This window comes from Lacerta agilis, chromosome 8 (assembly GCF_009819535.1).
Source record: "Lacerta agilis isolate rLacAgi1 chromosome 8, rLacAgi1.pri, whole genome shotgun sequence".
NCBI lineage: Eukaryota > Metazoa > Chordata > Lepidosauria > Squamata > Lacertidae > Lacerta > Lacerta agilis.
This window is the reverse complement of record NC_046319.1, coordinates 23,271,649-23,291,841: the sequence shown is the minus strand read 5'-3', so window position 1 is coordinate 23,291,841 and position 20,193 is coordinate 23,271,649. Positions and strand designations below refer to the sequence as shown.

Below are 20,193 nucleotides of genomic sequence, written 5' to 3'. Positions count from 1 at the left end.
CTCGAACCCACAACCCTGAGATTAAGAGTCTCATGCTCTGCTGATAGATGCTATCCATGCATTTAAGTATGCTTTGAAAATGCTTCTATTTGCGGGGGGGGGGGGCAGAGAGATGGAAGCAGCCTTCATCCCAGCCAAAATCTACTTGATCAGCTGCCCAGGGGATGTCAGAGCACCTCCTGTAACCCTCCAACAAATCGTTTCTTCGCCTCTGCCCCCCTCGGTTTCATACACACAGGAGCCAACAGAGAGGCCACAGACTGGGAGCAGGAACCTGTTGTTCTGGGCAGCTGTGGACCACAGAGTCTCTCTGCAGCTTCTTACATAACAGCTCAAGGGTGAATGAGGACGAGTCGATGGCCACAAAGGGGCTTTCTGGGATCTACAGAATACAGTAGCTTCTTTCCATGTTGCTAGTGGCTTTTGCTTAATGGCTTTTGGTGGCTGGTGGCTATCAGCTGCTAAAAACAGTGCTGCACAAGTATTACCTGCTTTGATGGAGAGGTTGAAGGAAACCACAGAATCATAGGAAGTTGGAAGGGACCCCAAGGGCCAACTGGTCCAACCCCCTGCCATGTAGGAATCACAGCTGGTGACCAATGATATTGCAGGATGAGCACTTTTAGCCAGTTAATGTTCTTTCATCTTTCTGATGAATTTTTAAAAAATGTAATCACATGTGTTTTTGCAAACACGAGTTGCACTGAGACATAGTAAGTGACGAACAAATGTAAATGATGATGATGATGATGATGATGATGATAGACTTTATTCAACTAAGTTTTACTCAACAGTAGCTCCACTGAAAGCAATTGGACCTAAGTTAGCCATGTGCGTTGATTTTAGAGGGTCTACTCTAAGCAGGACCAGCTTTGGCTACAACTTAACACATAACAAACAGGAGGACAAATTGTGTCTGTCCTGGTGTAAAACATACTTTCCACATTACAGCATTACAGCTTCTTTCAGGCCTTGTCTCCCAGGGTTCCACACTCGTGCCCAACAAAAATCCAGAGCATTTTAGGGTGCACGTTATTTGGGGTGGGCGATTTCACATCTGGGAGGTAAGCCTGAGATTTTGCAGCTGCCTGGCCAGACAGGGCTGGTTTTGAGATAAGGTGCTTAATGGGTTAAAAAGAAAAAAGAGTTCCACTACCTGCCTGCTCTCTCTCTCTCTCTCTCTCTCTCTCTCTCTCTGCCCGCCACCACCCTCACCTTGTACAGTTGTAAATGAACAGATATTCCTCCAACAACTTCTACTATTCCTCAGCTCCTCTCTTTCATCCCACACTCTGAAATCTGTTGTGCTTCCTCCATCCAAACAGGCCTCAGCCTAAAGTTGGGAGAGCTAATTCACAGCCAAGGAGCTGTGCAAAAAAAAGTCCAGCAAGAGGACCCCAGGCAGAGAGGCATGGCAGTGGGGCTGTAAATATGAAGGTTGCTGCTTCAAATCTCTCTCGCGTTAATTTGCCTAATCCATTTTAAGAGGCCACCTGTGCTGCTCTCCCTAAGAACAATTTGTGGCGATGAATCCCATAAGTTAATTATGCCTTGGATGAAGGCTGAGGGAGGGCAGCTTCTGGATACTGGCAGCCATAGGTCCAGGCACACCTAGTGTTTCAAAAAAAAAACAAAAAACCAGGGGTCCTGGTAAAGAGGAGATGGTAAAGAGCAGTAACCCAGCTGCCAGCGGAGTGAGGGGAGACCAAGACAGAAGCAAGGAGGAGGAAGGGAACAGAGAGAGATGCAGGCAGAAGAAGAAGGCTGGAATGGAGCTGCCGCTTCTGCCTGAGTCTGTCCCTACAAACAGCACGGGGAGAAGCTACAGATCCATTCCAGCTTTTTCCTTTTTCCTCCATCTATCTGCCTCTGTCTCACTGCTCTGGCCCCATCCAAGGTCCACCTTTTCCTCACACCCAGTGAGCGACTTCTCCTTGTCCAGGACAAGAAAATGAAGAAACCTTAATCTGTTTCAGTCCATTTGGGTTAGCTCATTATCTGGTTAAAGATAACGCTCATGAAAATTGACTGCATCTTTGTAAATGCCTCATGACAGCAAACACGTTGTATTTCGCGACTCATTTTAGAAGTTTATATTCTTTAAGCAATGTTTATTTCAAAGATCAAGTTTTGTTAATTGTTCAGTGAATAAAAACAACGTCCTTTGGCGTAGGCATTCAATATACGATTGCCTTCTAAAACGAAAAGCTGCCTGGGTACACTGCCTAACGAAATGTGCTGTCAGACAGTTTTTTTTTGGATATCCACATGGACAGACACCCACACGCCAATCTCCTTCTCTGCACCACTCATCATTTGACCCTTTATTTGATGAAATGTACAACTCAAGAGGATTCACAGCCACACAATAAAAATGAGTTTTAAAACATGACTAAATGTAGATTTTAAATGATACAATGAAACACCCCTGAAAATATATACATTCATCTCGTCGGAACAGCTTGTTGAAACAAGAATGTTTTTCATTGTTTCTGGAAAACTCAAAGAATAAGCATCTGTCCTATCTCACCAGGGAGACCAGAGCTGATTTTGCCCCAGACTCAGGATTGAACCCAACCTGGGATGGGTTTGTATAATCAGTTTCCTCCAAAAACACCCGCAACTGCATTGCCAACAACCTGCTTGAGTCCCTGTCCCAAAAGGGAGAATTTCAGGAACTGGGTGGTAGTTGTTTAATACCAACAGGGTCCAGGGTTGGGTTTGTCAGGAATGGCCACATTATCACCTCCTTCCGAGTGGCAGGCACCACCTGCAAAGATGCGCTCACCCCCTGGACCTCGAAGAGTTGAGAGGGCACCTGGTTGGGCACAAAGTTGCCTGGTCAGGCCACAAAGACCAGTACCACAAAACAAGGCTTGATAGAGCATTGCAAACCTCGCTTGGAGCCACATCAGCCACGGCATCAAGCAGGCTATATGGGTGGGCAACTTCGTCCTCAAACCATTCGCCAAGCAAATCACAGTGGATCTCCCAAGAGGTTGCAGGCTCCATCCACTGATGTAGATGTCAGGAGGGCTCAGACCACACCACTTGCCTGGGCGATTAGTCAAGGAAGCAGTGGAGGCAACAAAGGAAGCCCTCTGTGCTGGTTTCACCAGCTAGCCTGAACTCACGTCCAGTCAGGGCTTTCAACGCCTACACTCGAGCTATTGTCCAGTCTGTTTCATAGCTACCCAGTATTCCAGGGGCCAAATATGCTCTAGAGAAGGCTCTCATGAGTAATATATATATATTCATTCCATAGTTTGATACATCCATTATACAGTTATCTTCGGTTATCTTATATCCTTGGACTTCCCCACACATCACATCCCTTCATGGCTTCTTGTTTAGTCCTTGTTGAGCTGCATTTCCTTAATTAACACCCCTCTTCTGGTTGTTTTTAATTTATCTGGTTATTGTATATCTTTAAATATTATCCAAAGTGTTCCCACTCCTCTCTTATATCTGTCTCATCCTGATTCCTTATCTTTGCAGTCAGCATTGCTATTTCCACATATTCTGCCAACTTATTCTGCCATTCTTCTTCTTCTTCTTCTTCTTCTTCTTCTTCTTCTTCTTCTTCTTCTTCTTCTGTAGGACTATTTTTGTCCTTCCGCCTTGGAGCATAAATCCTTCTGGTTGCTGCCGTTGCGTATAGAAAGAGTACCAAGTACTTTCTTGGGTATTTCATCCTCTATAATAGGAGCAGTTGTTTACATGGCCACCAGCATCTCTCAGTTCCGCAAGAAGACTTAAGGCCTCAGTTGGGCCTAATGTAGAAGCAACCCTGAAGTCCTCTAGTTGAAGGTTGCATTTTTAACTGACATTTTAAAATTATCTTTAAGCCGCTTTAAAGCTATCTCACTTGGAGGGACCGAAGGGAAAAGCTGAATAGCAGCAAGATTTTTTTTGGGGGGGTCACCCTTGTGAATGGTTCCCTGCTACACTCCAGGTATTAGTACATTCATCTTAATACTGCTAAGTAAATTATCACCAGTTTGTTAGTGTAAAAGGTGTGCCTATTTAGCATGTATTTCAGTTCTGGTCATCAGCGACTCCAATTTTTGCATCTCATGACCATTCAGCACCCATCTTTTCCTTTAAATATATGCCAAAGAAGCAACCAATGAAATAGGCTTAGGGTCCGCAAGAGTTTATGTCATCATAAATTTGTTAGTATTTTAAATATCTTCCAAAGAGTTTTCCCAAACAGATTATTCTGCTGCAAGGAATTGGAGGGGGTGGTGTTGACAAAATGACGTCACACGTATTAGCCAATAGGCTCCTACGGCTACCGTAAAAACTAGATGTTGAAATCGGTACTTACTTCCCTTTTCAAGAAAAGGAATGGACTTTTTTCCAGGTTCAATTTTAACCAACCTGAAGAGGAAGTTTGTTCAAAGACTAGGTAGTAGCGGTGGCAAGGGTGGCGGGGGAGAAGGTGGACACCACATATTCAACCTCAGGGACTGAACAAAGTCCATGGAGCATCCCCCCTTTGCGGATAATCCTCAAGATCCCCCCCCCAAAAAAAACCTCATCTCAATAACAAAAAACGCTCCCCATAACAGCAAAACATCCAAAGAGATAATGAAGGTTTAGGAAATGGTGGGGGAAAGGTCCAGGAATATGGGTTGACTACCATTAGCAAACACTTACCTTCACTTCAAGACAGCCCCAGAGAGAAACCCAGGTGGCATTGGGGGGGGAACCCCAAAGGGATTTCTTTTTCCTGCCCAGACTTCAGTCCCAAAGAAAAGTAAGGGAAGCTATCCCAGAGAAGAGAGAATGAGTAACCTAGTCAGCTACTCCACAGATGGGGGAGAGGGGAATGAGAGGCTCTAAATCCATCACAGCTTTACATTAACAAGCAATTAGGCTAAGAGGACAAGGCAGAGAGCGGGAGATTCTGCAGGGCTAGTTTGCACGCAGACACACAAATTATAACCTGGGAGTAGAAGCAGGGGCAGCCCATCTGTGCTGGGGCTCTTGGTAGCAGCACAGCCCAAGCTGGACCCCAAGGCTGGCATAGTGAGTGAGGGGTTTGGTGTTCAGCTAGTTCACACATTCCACAGAGGCAGACTCAGATTAGGCCCAACAGGGCTCTGCAACCTAGTATGTGATGTCCAAACACGCAGGTGCTTCAAGAAAGCTGTCTGCTTTTTCTTTTTTTTCCAGATCACATCTATTTTTATTCATTTATATGCCCATTCTCCAGCCTTACTTTACACACACACACAAATCAGTTGCAGAACTGTCCCAGAGATTGGTAGAAGGCATATTGACAGCGTCACAGGCACTAGCCAATTGGTCCTGTCCACTTCTAGCTTCCCCCTGCCTGCAGTTCAAAGCAAGCTACAGAGCATCAGTTGTGCCATTTCCCACCCACCCCCTCCAGAGCTCGTCAGGAGAGAGACAAAAAAGACAAAGTCTGAGTTGAATTAAAGAATGGCCCTAGAACTGATTCTTCCCTGCCCATCCAAAGAAAAACCCATGAAATTTTTCTTCACCTTAATTCTAGGGTTGGACTGAAGCGGCATGATAGAGGTTTATAGAATTATGCACGGTACGGAGGAAGTAGCTGGAGAAAAAAGTTCTTTCTCCCTCTCTAATAACACCGGAACTCGAGCTTATTCATGCAGCACATAGTTGAACTATGGAACTCGCTCCCGCAGGAGGCAGCGGTGGCTTTGAAAGAAGATTAGGCAAATTCACAGAGTAGAAGGCGGATACTAGCCAGGATGGCTCTGCTCTGCCTCCACGGTCAAAGGCAGTGATGCTTCTGTACACCAGTAGCTGGAAAACTCGGGTTGGGGGAGAGAGAGAGAGAGAGAGAGCACTCTTGCATGTTTCCCGCAGGCATCTGATTGGCTCCTGCAAGAACACGATGCTGGGATAGATGCCCTGATCCAACAGGCTTTTTTTTCTTACGTTCTTAATTTATTTTAGTGGTACTAGTCAGCCTGCCTACTTCCCTCCCTCCCTCCCTCCCCACCTGCTCAACCTGTAACCATGTAAACAAGCTGAGGCTGCCTTGCACCCCAGTCTTCTCAAGGAAACTGACCCTTCCTCCTCCAACTCCTCACACACAGGCCAGCTCAAGGGTCCTACGAAGCTGCCCTTTTTCATTTTTTGCATATCGTGTTGCTGGGCTCCTTTCCTGTTCCTGAGCAGCAGAGAACAGGGGGAGCAGCTCCAGCGAATCGTTGTGAATTGAGCAAAGCGGACAAGGGAGAACAGCTGTCGCTCTCTCTCTCTCTTTACACACCCACCCCAAATCTTCTTGTTGGAATGGCGAGGCACTGATCCTTTTGGGGGGGGGGGAGAGCTGAGCATTTCTCCAGCTGCTGAGGCTTTGAGGCTGCCACTCTGTCTGGAAAAGTCTTTGCGGTTTGTTAGCAGGGAGGGGAAAGAGGCGGTGAGGTAAGGGGGAGACCCGAGGAAGGGCGGAGAGGCAGAGGGGAAGGACAGAGCCAAACATCAGGCCCGAACGGCTCCGTCTCCATCAGCCACACCCATGAAGGGGCACAACGGAACTTGGGGCACCCACATTCAGTTCTAAAAACCCAGCTGGGAAAAAGCAGCCGGGTTCTTATTTTCTTTACCCCTTACCCTTCACACACACACACACACACACACACACACTTACACACTTTAAATATTCTGGTTAGTTAATCCCCATGGTAGGTATTCAGCTTCTTTTTTTAAAAAATAATAATAATAATAATAAAGTGGGCACGTTTAGGATAAATTCACACATGTAACAATAAGCAGCTCTCACCACTTTTTTGGGACTCATGTCGTTTTTAGTTCATTCTCGAAGTCAGGCACTGGGCAAAACTTTTCAGATGGGCTGGCAGCCAATTAAAGAAGGGCGTGATACCCGCTCCATCTTCCCCCAGTCTAGACATCAATGTGTTGGATGATGCCAGCACCAGGCAGTGATGATGTGGAGCAGATTGGGTGGCATGGAGTGGCAGGTGGGGAGCACTCAGTATATTGGGACCATGCTGCAGATAGAGGGACGGAAGGTGGGCGAGAGGGGAATCTTGATGCTGGGCTGCCACTTTGGGTCTCATCCGCTTACTCCGGTTCCTGTGTGTAATGATAGATCTTGCAATTTGTTGGCACGCCTTTACTGTTAAGGGCTTGGCAGTTTAAGGACTTGCCCTGGAGTCACATGACCTCGGCAGTTCCTTAGGTCTTGAGTTTCAGTTCTAGCAGAGTCTTAGCAGACTCTTGTCGCTATTTTCCAGGGACGCCCCTGATTTAGAGAAGCCGTCCTAGTTTCTGACTTGATCACAGAATGTCCCACTTTTCCTTAGGATGTCCCTATTTTCATTGGAGAAATGTTGGAGGGTATGGTCTTAAAGCATGGGTAGGCAAACTTAAGGCCCGGGGGCTGGATGCAGCCCAATCACCTTCTAAATCCGGCCTGCGGACGGTCCAGGAATCAGCGTGTTTTTACATGAGTAGAATGTGTCCCTTTATTTAAAATGCATCTCTGGGTTATTTGTGGGGCCTGCCTGGTGTTTTTACATGAGTAGAATGTGTGCTTTTATTGAAAATGCATCTATGGGTTATTTGTGGGGCATAGGAATTCGTTCATTTCCCCCCCAAAATATAGTCTGCCCCCCCCCCACAAAGTCTGAGGGACAGTTGTCCAGCCCCCTGCTGAAAAAGTTTGCTGACCCCTGCCTTAGAGGCTCCTCTGAATAAACCTTCTTTTATTTTTTTAAAAAAAATTACACCTTATTGCAGGTGCTTGTTGTTGGACCCAGAAACATTACACAGTGGGTTAGAGGCTCACTGTGTCTGAATCCCTATGGCCCTGCCTGCACTATGCCTTGAAAGCAGCATCATGCCACCCAACGAATTCTGGGAACTGTAGTTTGTTTGGGATGCTGAGAGCTGTTAGGAGGCCCTTTATTTCACTCCCAGAGCACCCCGTGAAGGGGAATTGATTGTTAAACCACTCTGGCATTTGCACCTCTGTTGGGTTGGTGGGGAGAGAGGTCTCCTAACAACTCTCAACAACATTAACAGCTCCTGGGATTCTTTGAGGGAAGCCATGACTGTTTACAAAGTGGCATAGCATACCTTCCAACATGTTGACTCCAGAAATTAGGGTGTGCATCTTCCTGGCCCTGCTCCCGTGCGAGTCACATGACCTGCATGAGATCACAGAGCCCAAAAACATGTGTCTGGGATGCGCGCAGCACCCAAAGAATGGGATGTCCCGATTTAATGGGGGCAGTTGACAGGAATGGCAAAGCACTGCATATTGTGCAGATGGAGCCTGTCGTAGCCTAATGCCAACAGCTGATTCTGTATTTGTGACCTCATCCTCCTTGGCTTGGTTAATCCACAGCCTTTGGATTTCTCAGATCAAGGCACTTGGGAGGAAACGGTAGGCTTTGTGGCAACTTCCTCAAGATCTAAGAATATCCCCCTTTCCCAGAAGCCCCCTGAATCCAAACACATGCAAAATCATAATACAGTACCTTTGTGGCTCGCCGCTTCTCCACACAGTTGGGATTTTGGCAGTACAATACTTTCTCCTTCTCCTCCGTCACGGTCCGCTCATCTGGAAGAGAAAGCGTTCAAAAGTTTGCTGAAGAAGAAGAAGAAGGCAGGTTGTCCAGCAGCCAGTCGGGAGCAAACAGCTTCACAGCACCTAGCTTGCAAAACTTCAGATCTATAGACAGCTTGTGGTCCTAATGGGGGACCAATATTTTTAAAAAGCAGTGGTTTTTTGGCAAAGGAAAAGCTTAGTGATCACAGGAGCAGAATGGGACTTAAGAGACCCACAGCACAGGCCCACGAGACACATTTTGCATCTGCTATAGATGCAAAATTTAGGTTCTGAGCAAATGAAGGGTGGGTGGGAAGCTGGTCACTGTCATTGCGCTTTGCATACAAGTAAACATGAACCCTCTAGCAACACCCTTGTGGAGAGGAGAGCAAGGACTCTTGACTTTAAAAAATAAAAAATGTGCCTGCGTCTAATCTTGCCTCTTTCTCACATTTATTTCTTGCAGTATGTTTTTCTTTCTGTAAATCTACCAAAGAATAAAAATAAAATAAAATTCAGATGAAGGGGTTTTCTCAGAATGGTGGAGGACGTGTGTGCTGCATCCCATTGTTGTTGTGGGGGTGGCATTTGCCCTTCTTCTTCAGATAGGAAATGCTCTGTGGTGGGGACAAAAATATATATAGGGGGTCTAGGAGAGTCAGTTGTGGGGCAATGAGAAATGTCCCTGTTTTCATCTGAGGAAAGTTGGAGGATATGTGATTGTGAAGCTCAGGTCAAAAGGCAGAAAAGACCTGCAGTTCCCTTTCGGGTATAAGCAAGATAGGCAAGATATTCTGGGATTTTTAAATTATTTTTTAAACACCATGCAACTCATTGCTGCCACAGGGTTCAGCCTACCAGGCCTGACATGATAGGAACTCTGGCAAAGACCCCAACACATGTGCATCCTCAGTGGCCACGTTGCACAGCCGCCTGTCAGTCCCTCTGCCAAAGGACGTCTGTTCAACTTAATAACCCACAGCACAGCTCATTTAATAACTCATTTTTCCCCCTGTTGCAATTCAATAAGTTCAAAGCCCACAGACACAGCTCTCCCCCTCTATTCCTATTTTATATCCCACAGCAACCCGGTGATGCAGATTAGGCTGAGAGTTAGTGACTGCTCCAAAGTTTCCCAGAAAGCTTCAAGACTGAGTGGGGATTTGAACCCAAAGCCTCTCTGGCCCTTGATCAACAAGCATGAGGCTCTTTTATATGTAGGAATCAGGGGCAGGTGGGGTGAGAAGCATTTGATCATGCAATGGTCCATTTGCATTCTGTTTTAATGTTTTGCTGATTTCATCTGTTTTAAAATATTTTGTTTTTATTTTTAACGGCATCAGAGATATGTTTGCTGCCCTTTGTGAAGAGCAGGGCTGGGTGATAGATCGACAGATCATCCAAAACTGGTTTGAAGTCCATATCGTGATATCGATTTCATCATTTTTGAGCTGGCTATATGTATTTCAAATCATGGTGTGTGTGTGTGCACTATGCAAAAATCGCAATGTGGGAAAAACCATGAAGCCAGCCAATGCGTCTACAGAGCTCCATCCTTATTTCAGACATCGTGATACAGTTGTACCTTGGTTTTCAAACGTAATCTGTTCTGGAAGACCGTTAGAGTTCCGAAACCTTCAAAAACTGAAAGCTCAGTAAAGAAGCATTGACATGGAAAACTCAATATGGAAGCTGCGTAGCATGTTCAACTTCTGAGGCGAGTTTGAAAACCGAAGCATTTACTTCTGGGTTTACGGCGTTTGAAAACCAAAATGTTCGTCAACAGAGATGTTCAAAAACCAAGGTACCACTGTATATTGGTATATTGCAATGTTTAGCTGGTGTTCTATTGCTACGTTGTGGAAACCAGATATCGCCCAACACTAGTGAGCAGTAAATAGAAATATAGAACAGTTTTAACTTGTGAGCCATAGCTAATGTGGAACAAGCACCTTCCCCCATTCTGGGAGAGACTTAGGGCAAAGCAAAAGGCACTCTGTACGTGCTTTGGGGGCTCTTATTATTCTTGCATGGTGTGTCCGATTCTAGGCCCAGCACAGGTTCCAGGGTTAATTGCTGTTATGTGCTGGTGGCTCACATCAAGTCCTGAAGCTACTTGTCTTTCTGTCAGCTGCACTGCAAAGAAATGAACCACGTGCTGTAAAAAACATTAAAGTCAGAGCAAGCTACCGGGTCAGGGCATGCTGCTCACCTCTCAGCCCAGAGGGAGACTTGTGCTCGAAAGCCTTGGGTTCCGTTGCTGGCGAACTTCAGAGTTTTCAACTGGCTCCAGTCCTAAGCCCCTGATTATGCAGGGAAAAAGTTCCCGTCAACAAAGAGCATTTAAAAGGCCATTACGTGCTGTTCTTGGCAGGCACCCCTCAGCTGCAGGGATGGAGCATCTGTCAGACACAGGGCCTGCGCAGGAATCCAAACGGACTCCCATCGGAGGTGAAAGGGAGCTGGTACCATCAGGGTCAGGCGGCCAGCAGGATGCCTTGCAGCAATCCAAGAGGGCCTACGGACGAGGCTCCAGGTTTCTAAATACTGCAGAGCCGTGATCTCAGGGAACCATGTTGCTAAGAGAGGCAGGGCCATGATCCTTCCCGCGTTCATCAAATGAGAAGTCAGCCGGGAAGAAAGGAAAATGAGGAAAGAAATAGCCATTCATTTCCCCACATCTGTGAAGTTCCCTTAAATATCTCAGTCTTTTTGAATTCTATCCAAATCTACTGTTCTGTGGTTTGGTTGCCATGTTTTAATATTGTCTGGGAACGCAGAATGTTGCTTGTCAAATAAATAAGTGCATCCATGTGTAGTCCCTGGGAAATCACTTCCTGTTTGTTTGTTTTCCTTTCGGCGGTGCCTGGTTCAAATTTGCAGAGCAAACTGCTGGAGTCTTTGTTCTGCAGGGCTCAGCTCCATCTCTCGGGATCTCTAGAACTTTGTACTGCTGGTGACTATTTGATGCTATGGTCTGAAATCTTGGAACCAGGGCAACATCTCGGTCATGCATCTAACAAAGTGGATTCCAGTCCACGAAAAAAATTATACTCTAATAAAAAACAGGTTGGTCTTTAAAGCTGCCGCAAAACATTTGTATTTCTTGTCTTTATTTGCATCGTGTGGAGGGAAATTTTTCGAAGAAAAAGCAATTTAATTATTTATTTTAAAGGTCACCACAGAAGTTCCCGGAGGCTCTTCAAAGGCAGCAACATGCATTGCAGAGTGTATCCCAGGAGTCCAGCTGTGATGAAAGGAAAGCACATGTCCTTGAATCTAGAGCTGCCTTCTCTAGGAATGGCCATGGCTCATCATGCGGCAGCCGAAGTTGGGTGAGGGCACTCTTGCCACAGCTACCATAGGGACATCCGGGCTCAAGGATGAGACCAGGGGACACACGGAGACACACACACACACACACACACAACTGCGCAGCTGCCTTTCCAAGGGACTCCCATTTAAGGCAGGCACATCTGCCCTCAGGAACAACAACACGCACTTGGGTATGCCAGACAAGACCCCATTGCCCAAATCTTTGGGCAGCAGGCAGGTTTTTCCTTCAGTGATGCTGCCCCAGAGATAAATTCTCTTCGGTTCTGCTGGTGCCCACCACCTCTTCAGAGTTTCACATATCCTTTCCCAAAGCAGCTTGAAGAAAACCCCTTGGAGTTTGTCTAAATCTGGCCTTTTTATTTTTGCTCTTCGCCGCAGAACCGCTCTTGGCAACGGTTTCGCCAGGCAATGTTTTCATACCAGCTGTTTAAATCTTTCTCTCTCTTCTTGGCGGGTGGGGGTTGGGGGGTGAGAATACAAATTTGTGCATGCGGTTCCTCGCTTCCCCGAATGGTGAAATGCGCCAGTATTTCAACCAGGGAGTGTGGGAGAGAATGACGGCATTATTTTTGCAAAATGCTTGTTTACAAATATACACGGTGAGCAAAGAGGAAGACGGAAAAAGTCCAGAGACACGAAACTCAGAGCCACATGGAGACCCCCTTCCAGACAAGTGCAAAAGGGCGGGGGGGCATTGGGAGTTTTCTTTTTTCAATTTTGCAGGTTCTGCCCTCCATCTACCCTCCAACTGCTGAGCTCTGATTCAGTCCCAATGAAGCTCCCCCATCCCCTCAAGTGTTGCTGAAGTGGTGAATTCTGAAGTGCTGGTGTTCTTCATGGCAATAAGAACCCCAAAAGAGTCTTGCTGGATCAGGCCAATGGCCCATCGCATCCAGCATCTTCTTTTCACAGTGGCCAGCCAGATGCCTGTGGGAAACCAGAAAGCAGGACTCAAGGACAAAGGCGTTCTCCCCTCCTGTGGTTTCCTGCAACTGGTGGTGGCAATCTTTGTGGCAACCATGCCCCTTCTGAGATTATATACAAGGACAGTGGAGAGAGACTCTTTTTTGATTCTCGCACTTCAGTGCCCAACCCACCTAAATTTGCCTTTCCTGAACCACTTTGTGAACAAAAACACACCTATCCTTTGAAATTCGCACTTCTCCGAATTGTGCAAGGCAGTTTGACCAAAATGCAGGTATTAGTAGGGGGAAAGGATGCAATTTGGGGGATAGGTTTGTGCCAAAAAGCACTGTATTCAGGGGGATGGCTTGCAAAAAAACACAGCTTACAGGCAAAATTGTGTACAGAAACATGCATGTTAGGAGTGATAACTGAACAAAAATGCATATGCATTTTCACTGAGGTTTTTTTTAAAAAAAAATCCAAACTGATACCGACATGGGGCAAGCTAAACAAGACCGCGAAGATGATAAACAGAAAGAAACTGAAATGGACCGATTCTTCCATCCCTATCGACAACAAAAATGGATTTTTGACCTATGCAAAGGTCAGGGCTTCAACACCAAACCGCTTGGTTCTAAGCCACCTGTCCTCCCTGCATAGGCTAAAAGGCCCCTCCCCCACTTCCAATATTTAAAATTTCAGTCTTGGGCAATTGCCAAACAAAGCAGCACCAAAATTGTTTAGCAGCACAAGACAGTGGCCATTTTCAAGACAAAGACACAGGAAAGCCAATGTCAGACACAGCGAGTGAGGGGCAGGGAGCGTGCAGAGCAGCGACGAGCACACTCTTTTCTACCTCGAGCCAAAGGAAAATAAGTGATGCTTTCGGCGACGGATGGCTTTCACACAGCTGCAGCTTCTGGCCAAAGTGGTTCAACAGGGTTTATATTTAGAAGCGGACCGAGTGAATTACAGCTCACCCCGCCCCAGATGCAGCCAACAACAACAGAGGCCATGCTCGTCTTGACGGCATCGGCGGGTTCCCTTCGACCCAGTATACGGCGCAGGCTGCCAGCAAACTGACTCACAGCTGGAGTTTTATTTCTTATTTTTCAGAAGTGGGGGGAGGGGGGGAGAGAAGCTCAAAGTTTTGGGCCTTTGCCTTTTTAGGGATCCCTGGGAGAGGGTGGCGCATTTGTCAAAAGGGCATTGGAAGTGGGGAGAGAGAGAGAGAGAGAGAGAGAGAGAGAGAGAGAGAGAGAGAGAGAGACCAAACAGAGGCAGGAAGGATTATTTAGTTGTGATTCCTGCATTGCAATGAGGATGGACTAGAGGACCCTTGGGGGTCCCTTCCAACTCTACAGTTCGAATGATTCCAAGGGCTGAAATGCTATTATATGTGACCTGCTGTTCCACGCTCTACAATGCTGCAAGGCCACCCCAGGCAGTTGGCACCAGCCTGCTAACAAAGCTACTACCCTCTCTGCAATCAGGATAGATAGATGATAAATAGATATTCTATACCAATCCTGCACCCAGTATCCCTAGGCCAAGAAGTGACCTGGCCCTCCCTAGATCCGAATTTCCCCCATCCTCTGAGTTCTGAAGATTTTGCCATTTGTTGTTTTAAAGTGACGAAAGGGCCTTTTGAAGCAGCTTCTTCTCCCGCCCCCTTTAAAGGAGGCTGGAAGCTGTTTCAAAGGGTGCTTTGCTCGACTTCCGGTTTGGTGCCGAGTCAATGGCGGACGGGAGTCCGACGGCTCCGTCCTCCGTCAGGCGATAGGGATCTCCGTGCCTGCGCCACGGGTCTCTTAAAGCCACGGGAAGAGCGTCCCGTGGACCGTCTGCTTCGTGGGTCCCAGACGTGTCGTCTCCGCTCCCGATTGACCCTCGTAAGGGGGGAAATCGGGCGAGCGAAGCTCCGACACGGGACTGAAGAAGCGTCTGCCTTCGGAGGATCAAAGCAGCGATCCCGCCAGACTCGAGCACCCGGCACTTCCGACATAGAAACTTCCAAAGAAACTCTGTAAGTAAAAGATTTTGGACTGTCTGAAAAGTTTGGAGCATACTGCTTGCAGAGGAAACTTTAAAAGGAAGCCTGTTCCCTTTGAACTGTTTGCGCGAGCCGGGTAGCGCTAAAAGATCAAAGCCGCGAGTAACGGGAAAGTTTTGCGAACTCTGCCAAACTTTTTAAAAGTTGATTAAAAGTTGTTTTATGGATATTTTGAGACTCAGAAATAGTTGATATGGCAAAAGAAGACACCGCTCGCCCTCAGGACTAGGATTCCGGGTCAGTAGCGGGCTGCAAAACATTGTTGCCATTTCTTTTTCCTTGGTACTGTTTCAGTGACTGTTTACCAGTGGAGACTTTTTGACTTTTGTAGCCAGATACAAGTTACTTTATGGACCTGGTGGTAACACTGCAAGTGAGAAACAGTTACTGACTTGGGCTATTTAAAATAGACTCTTCTTGGCTTCAAGGAATTTATAATTTTGGGAAAATTTGAACTCTTTGCCTAAAAGTTGGATTATTGGACTGGTGTGGGCTCCTGGCTCAGCAGCCTCTTTGTTCTCAGAAGCTAGCTGCAGGCCACCTGGTGTTTACTTTTGGGACTGTTGGTCTTCTGCTGTGAATGTCTGAGACAGTTACCACAGCAACTGGAGTGACCTTGAGATTACAGCTACAGAGCCCACAGGGAATGGAAACTAGATCTAAAGGAACTGGCTCTGAAAAAAGAAAAGGCTCTGTTTCCTTAACTCTTCAGGAACAAATGGAGAAATTGGTTGTTAGCGTGGCAGAAATTGCAGCAGGTTTGAATAGTGTCACTGAAAGGTTGAAGCAAACACAAGAATCGGTGAACACCATTGGTGCATCAGTGAATACAACAGTTAACTCTGCAATAGAAAAACTCCAAGCTGATATAAAAGCCGATATTAAAAATTCTACTGAGACCTTGGAAAAATCAATTGGGCAAATTGAGGAGAATGTAAGAAAGAACAGAGAAGAAATTAATAAAATAGGGCTTGAGGTGACCACTTTGAAAAAGGATTCAGAGGAAATTAAAGTGGTCAGAGAAAAAATAAAAAAGGTGGAGGAAAAATTGGACAATATAGACTTGGAGCAGATAGAGAATATTGGAACACGACAGAGAACTGTTGAAGAATCTCTTGCTTTTCTGCAACTACATCAGAGAGAAGGAAACATAAGAATAAGGGGTCTTCCAGAATTGGAAGGGGAAGACCTGAAAGCTTACATTGTGCAACAATTTTCAACATATTGGGAATTAGAAGAGGTAAACGTCTCAGCACGCATAGTGAAGGCCTTCAGATTCGGACCTAGAGGTTCCAGAGGAAAGAAAAGCACTAAAACAGTCAGTGACTGTTTGCTTGTGCTACACGATAGACACGACAGAGACTACTTTCTGGACTTACACTACAGAAACAACCTGGTGGTACAGCAGAATAAAGTAATTTTTTATAAGGACATCCCCAATTTTTTTTTGGATAAAAGAGCTCCTTACAACGATTTGGTGACTGAGCTAAGAAGAAAAAAGATCTCCTTCAGTTGGGAATTTCCAGAAGGCCTGGCATTTACGTTTGAAGGGAAAAAGATAAGAATAAGATCCTTGGCGGAAAAGCAAAAGTTCTTGGACAAGCATCTGGAACACTTTAAAGGTACTCCATTGGACCCAGCACAGCTCTACAAGTTTCCAGAAGTATTCCCACCACCGTCGGGACTACCAGGACCAAGCCAGGATCCAGAACAAGATAAGAAAGGACAGGCAACTGGAGGAGAAGAATAAACAAAGAAATGGCGCTCAAGCTAATGACTTGGAATGTACGGGGATTGAATCAGAGACCAAAGAGACGCAGAGTGTTTTATAGCATAGAAAAGAAGAATTTGGACATAATATGTTTACAGGAAACCCACATAGCCCGTCGTCATAGAAGATTATTACAGAACAAAAAACTAGGCCAAGAGTTTATATCATCGGACAAGGTCAAGAAGAGAGGTGTAGTGATTTACGCAAAGGAGAAATATAGCCCAAGACAGCTATTTAAAGATGAAGAAGGGAGATACATCGCAATTGAAATCAACGTACAAGGCGAAAAATTCTTGATTCTGGGACTTTATGCACCAAATGATGGAAAGTCGATTTTTTATAAAAAAATACATGACTTGCTGTTGGATTATTTGGATTATAAGGTAGTTTGCCTTGGAGACTTTAATGGGGCAGTTTCCACATTAATGGACAGATCTCAAAGAACTAAATTAACAAACGATGGGAAACTCCCAAAGACCTTTTTTGAAATGGTGGACAATTTGAATTTGGTGGACTCCTGGAGATTAAAAAATCCCAGAGAAACAGAGGCAACGTATTTTAGTGAATCTCAGCAGTCATGGTCGAGGATAGACTACATCTGGATTTCGAATGAATTGGCTCCAAAAATACAAAAGGCAGAAATCGGTCCCAAAACGCTTTCAGACCATAATCCGGTACAGTTAAACCTAAAAATGATTTCCAAGGATTCTTTCAGATGGAGAATGGATGACGCACTGATGAGGGACACCAAGCTAGTAGAAAGAGCGGTGAAAAAGATGAAAGAATATTTTCAAATTAATTGGAGTTCCGAAGTGGAGAAAAGGATTGCCTGGGATGCAAGTAAAGCGGTAATGAGAGGATTCCTCATAAGTGAAAAAGCAAAAAAGAAGAAGCAACAAAATGTAGAAATGGAGAGACTGCTGAAATTAATCAAAGAAAAGGAAAAAGAATTAAGAGGACATCCCAGATGTGTCAAAATTCAAAAAGAAATTAAATACTTGCAATCCCAATATGCGAACATTATGAATCAGGACATTGAATGGAAAGTGAAAATGATGAAACAAAGAACATTTGAATCTGCTAATAAATGTGGAAAATTACTAGCTTGGCAATTAAAGAAAAGACAAAAGGCAAATGTCATCAGCAATTTGGTAGTAAATGGAAAAAACGTAGAGAAACCGGAGGAAATCAGATGGTGTTTTCAGAGATTTTACAAGCAACTGTACAAGGAGGAGAAGATAGATGAAGCAGAGATAGACCGATTTCTGGAAAAGAATGGATTGCAAAAAGTCCCAGAGGAAAAACTAACAACTCTCAACCACCCAATATCGACACAAGAGATAGAAGATGCAATAAACAATATGCAAGTGGGGAAGGCCCCAGGACCGGATGGATTAACAGCAAAATATTATAAGACATTGAAAGATTGGCTATCGCAGCCGTTAAGAGAAACTTGCAATAAAATACTAGAAGGAGATAGGGCACCAGAGACGTGGAAAGAAGCCTTTATCACACTGATTCCAAAACCAGACACAGATAAGACTCTAATGAAAAATTACCGTCCAATATCCCTCTTGAATGTGGATTATAAAATTTTCGCAAATGTTTTGGCTACAAGGCTGAAAAGAGTGCTGAAAGACCAGTGTTTTTCAACCTTTTTTGGGCAAAGGCACACTTGTTTCATGAAAAAAATCACGAGGCACACCACCATTAGAAAATGTTAAAAAATTTAACTCTGTGCCTATATTGACTATATATAAAGTAATTCTCTTGATTTTTTCAATTTTTCCCACGGCACACCAGGCAACATCTCGCGGCACACTAGTGTGCCGCGGAACAGTGGTTGAAAAACACTGTGAAAGACTATATACATAGAGACCAAGCAGGTTTCTTGCCAGGAAGACAAATAAGTAATAACACGAGAATTATTGTGGACATTTTAGAAAAACTGGAGAGAGACATAAACATAGACGCGGCACTATTATTTGTTGATGCAGAGAAAGCATTCGATAAAATATCTTGGACATTTATGAAAAAGAATTTGGAAAAGATGGGAGTTGGAGAAAAATTCTTAAATGGCATCAAGGCCATTTATACAGAACAAAGAGCAAAAATAATAGTAAACAGTGTGATATCGGAGGAGATTGAAGTTGAGAAAGGAACAAGACAAGGGTGCCCTATCTCCCCTTTACTTTTTATTACGGTCCTGGAAGTCCTCCTAAATATGATTCGAAAAGACAAACAGACAAAAGGAATTAGAGTGGGAGAGAAAGAATACAAACTACGCGCCTTCGCAGACGATCTGATGCTATCCCTGCAGGAACCGGAAAGCAGTGTCCCCAGAGCTTTGGAACTAATTGAACAATTTGGACTTGTAGCTGGCTTCAAATTAAATAAGCAGAAAACCAAAGTTTTAGGTAAAAATTTGAGTGCAGAACAGATTCAAAGAATACAAGAAGGCACTGGCCTCAATTTTGTTAAATCTGTAAAATATCTAGGTATCAGTCTCACAACCAAGAATTTGAACCTGTATAAGGATAATTATGAAAAACTGTGGATGGAGATAAAGAAGGATATGGAAATATGGACAAGATTAAAACTGTCGTTAATGGGAAGAATAGCTGTGATAAAAATGAATGTCCTACCAAGGATGCTGTTTTTATTCCAAGCCATACCAATTTTGGATAAATTGGACTGTTTTAAGAAATGGCAAAAGGATTTATCAAAGTTTATATGGCAGGGCAAAAAGCCAAGAATCAAGTTTAAGATTTTAACAGACTCTAAAGAGAGAGGAGGCTTTGCCCTGCCGGACTTAAGACTTTATTTTGAAGCAGCGGCCTTTTGCTGGCTAAAGGACTGGTTTAAGCTAGAGAACGTTGATGTGTTGGACTTGGAAGGACATGATAATATGTTTGGTTGGCATGCATACCTTTGGTATGACAAGGTTAAGATCCACAGAACTTTTAAGTCTCATATAGTTAGAAAATCCTTGTATCAGGTCTGGACTAGATATAAAGACTTGTTAGAGAGAAAGACTCCTAGATGGATCTCTCCAGTGGAGGCCAAGGCCTATAAGAGACCGAACATGTCTGCAAACTGGTTAAGATATATGGACATATTGCAGCAGGAAGGGGACTCTTTTAAGCTAAAAAGCTACGATCAGGTGAAAAGTCAGGTCCCCGACTGGCTGCACTATTATCAGGTATATGAAACATTTAAAATGGACAAAAAAGTTGGTTTTCAAGTAGAAAAATCAAAACTGGAAACAGAACTGATAGAATCGAACTTTAAGAACCTTTCCAAAATGTATAATCTTTTGCTAGAGTGGCATACGAAAGATGAACTGGTTAAATCGTCAATGATAGATTGGGCGAAAGATGTAGGACATAATATTATGATGGATGACTGGGAGAGACTGTGGCAGAAAGGTATCAAATTTACTGCTTGTCATAGTTTAAGAGAAAACATAATGAAAATGGTTTACAGATGGTATTTGATACCAGTTAAGATAGCTAAGATGAATACCAAAATGTCAGATGTATGTTGGAA

The 20,193-nt window shown here is 44.6% G+C and overlaps 1 protein-coding gene across 1 annotated transcript in view; it reads right to left on the bottom strand.

Annotated features, from left to right (window-relative positions):
* Positions 1-20,193, bottom strand: part of PLEKHG5 (pleckstrin homology and RhoGEF domain containing G5) — a 102,143-nt gene that overhangs the window by 62,850 nt on the left and 19,100 nt on the right. Inside the window, exon 2 of the mRNA XM_033156547.1 lies at positions 8,508-8,590. Coding sequence (XP_033012438.1) covers positions 8,508-8,590 — 83 coding nt within the window. The remainder of the gene's footprint in view (positions 1-8,507; positions 8,591-20,193) is intronic.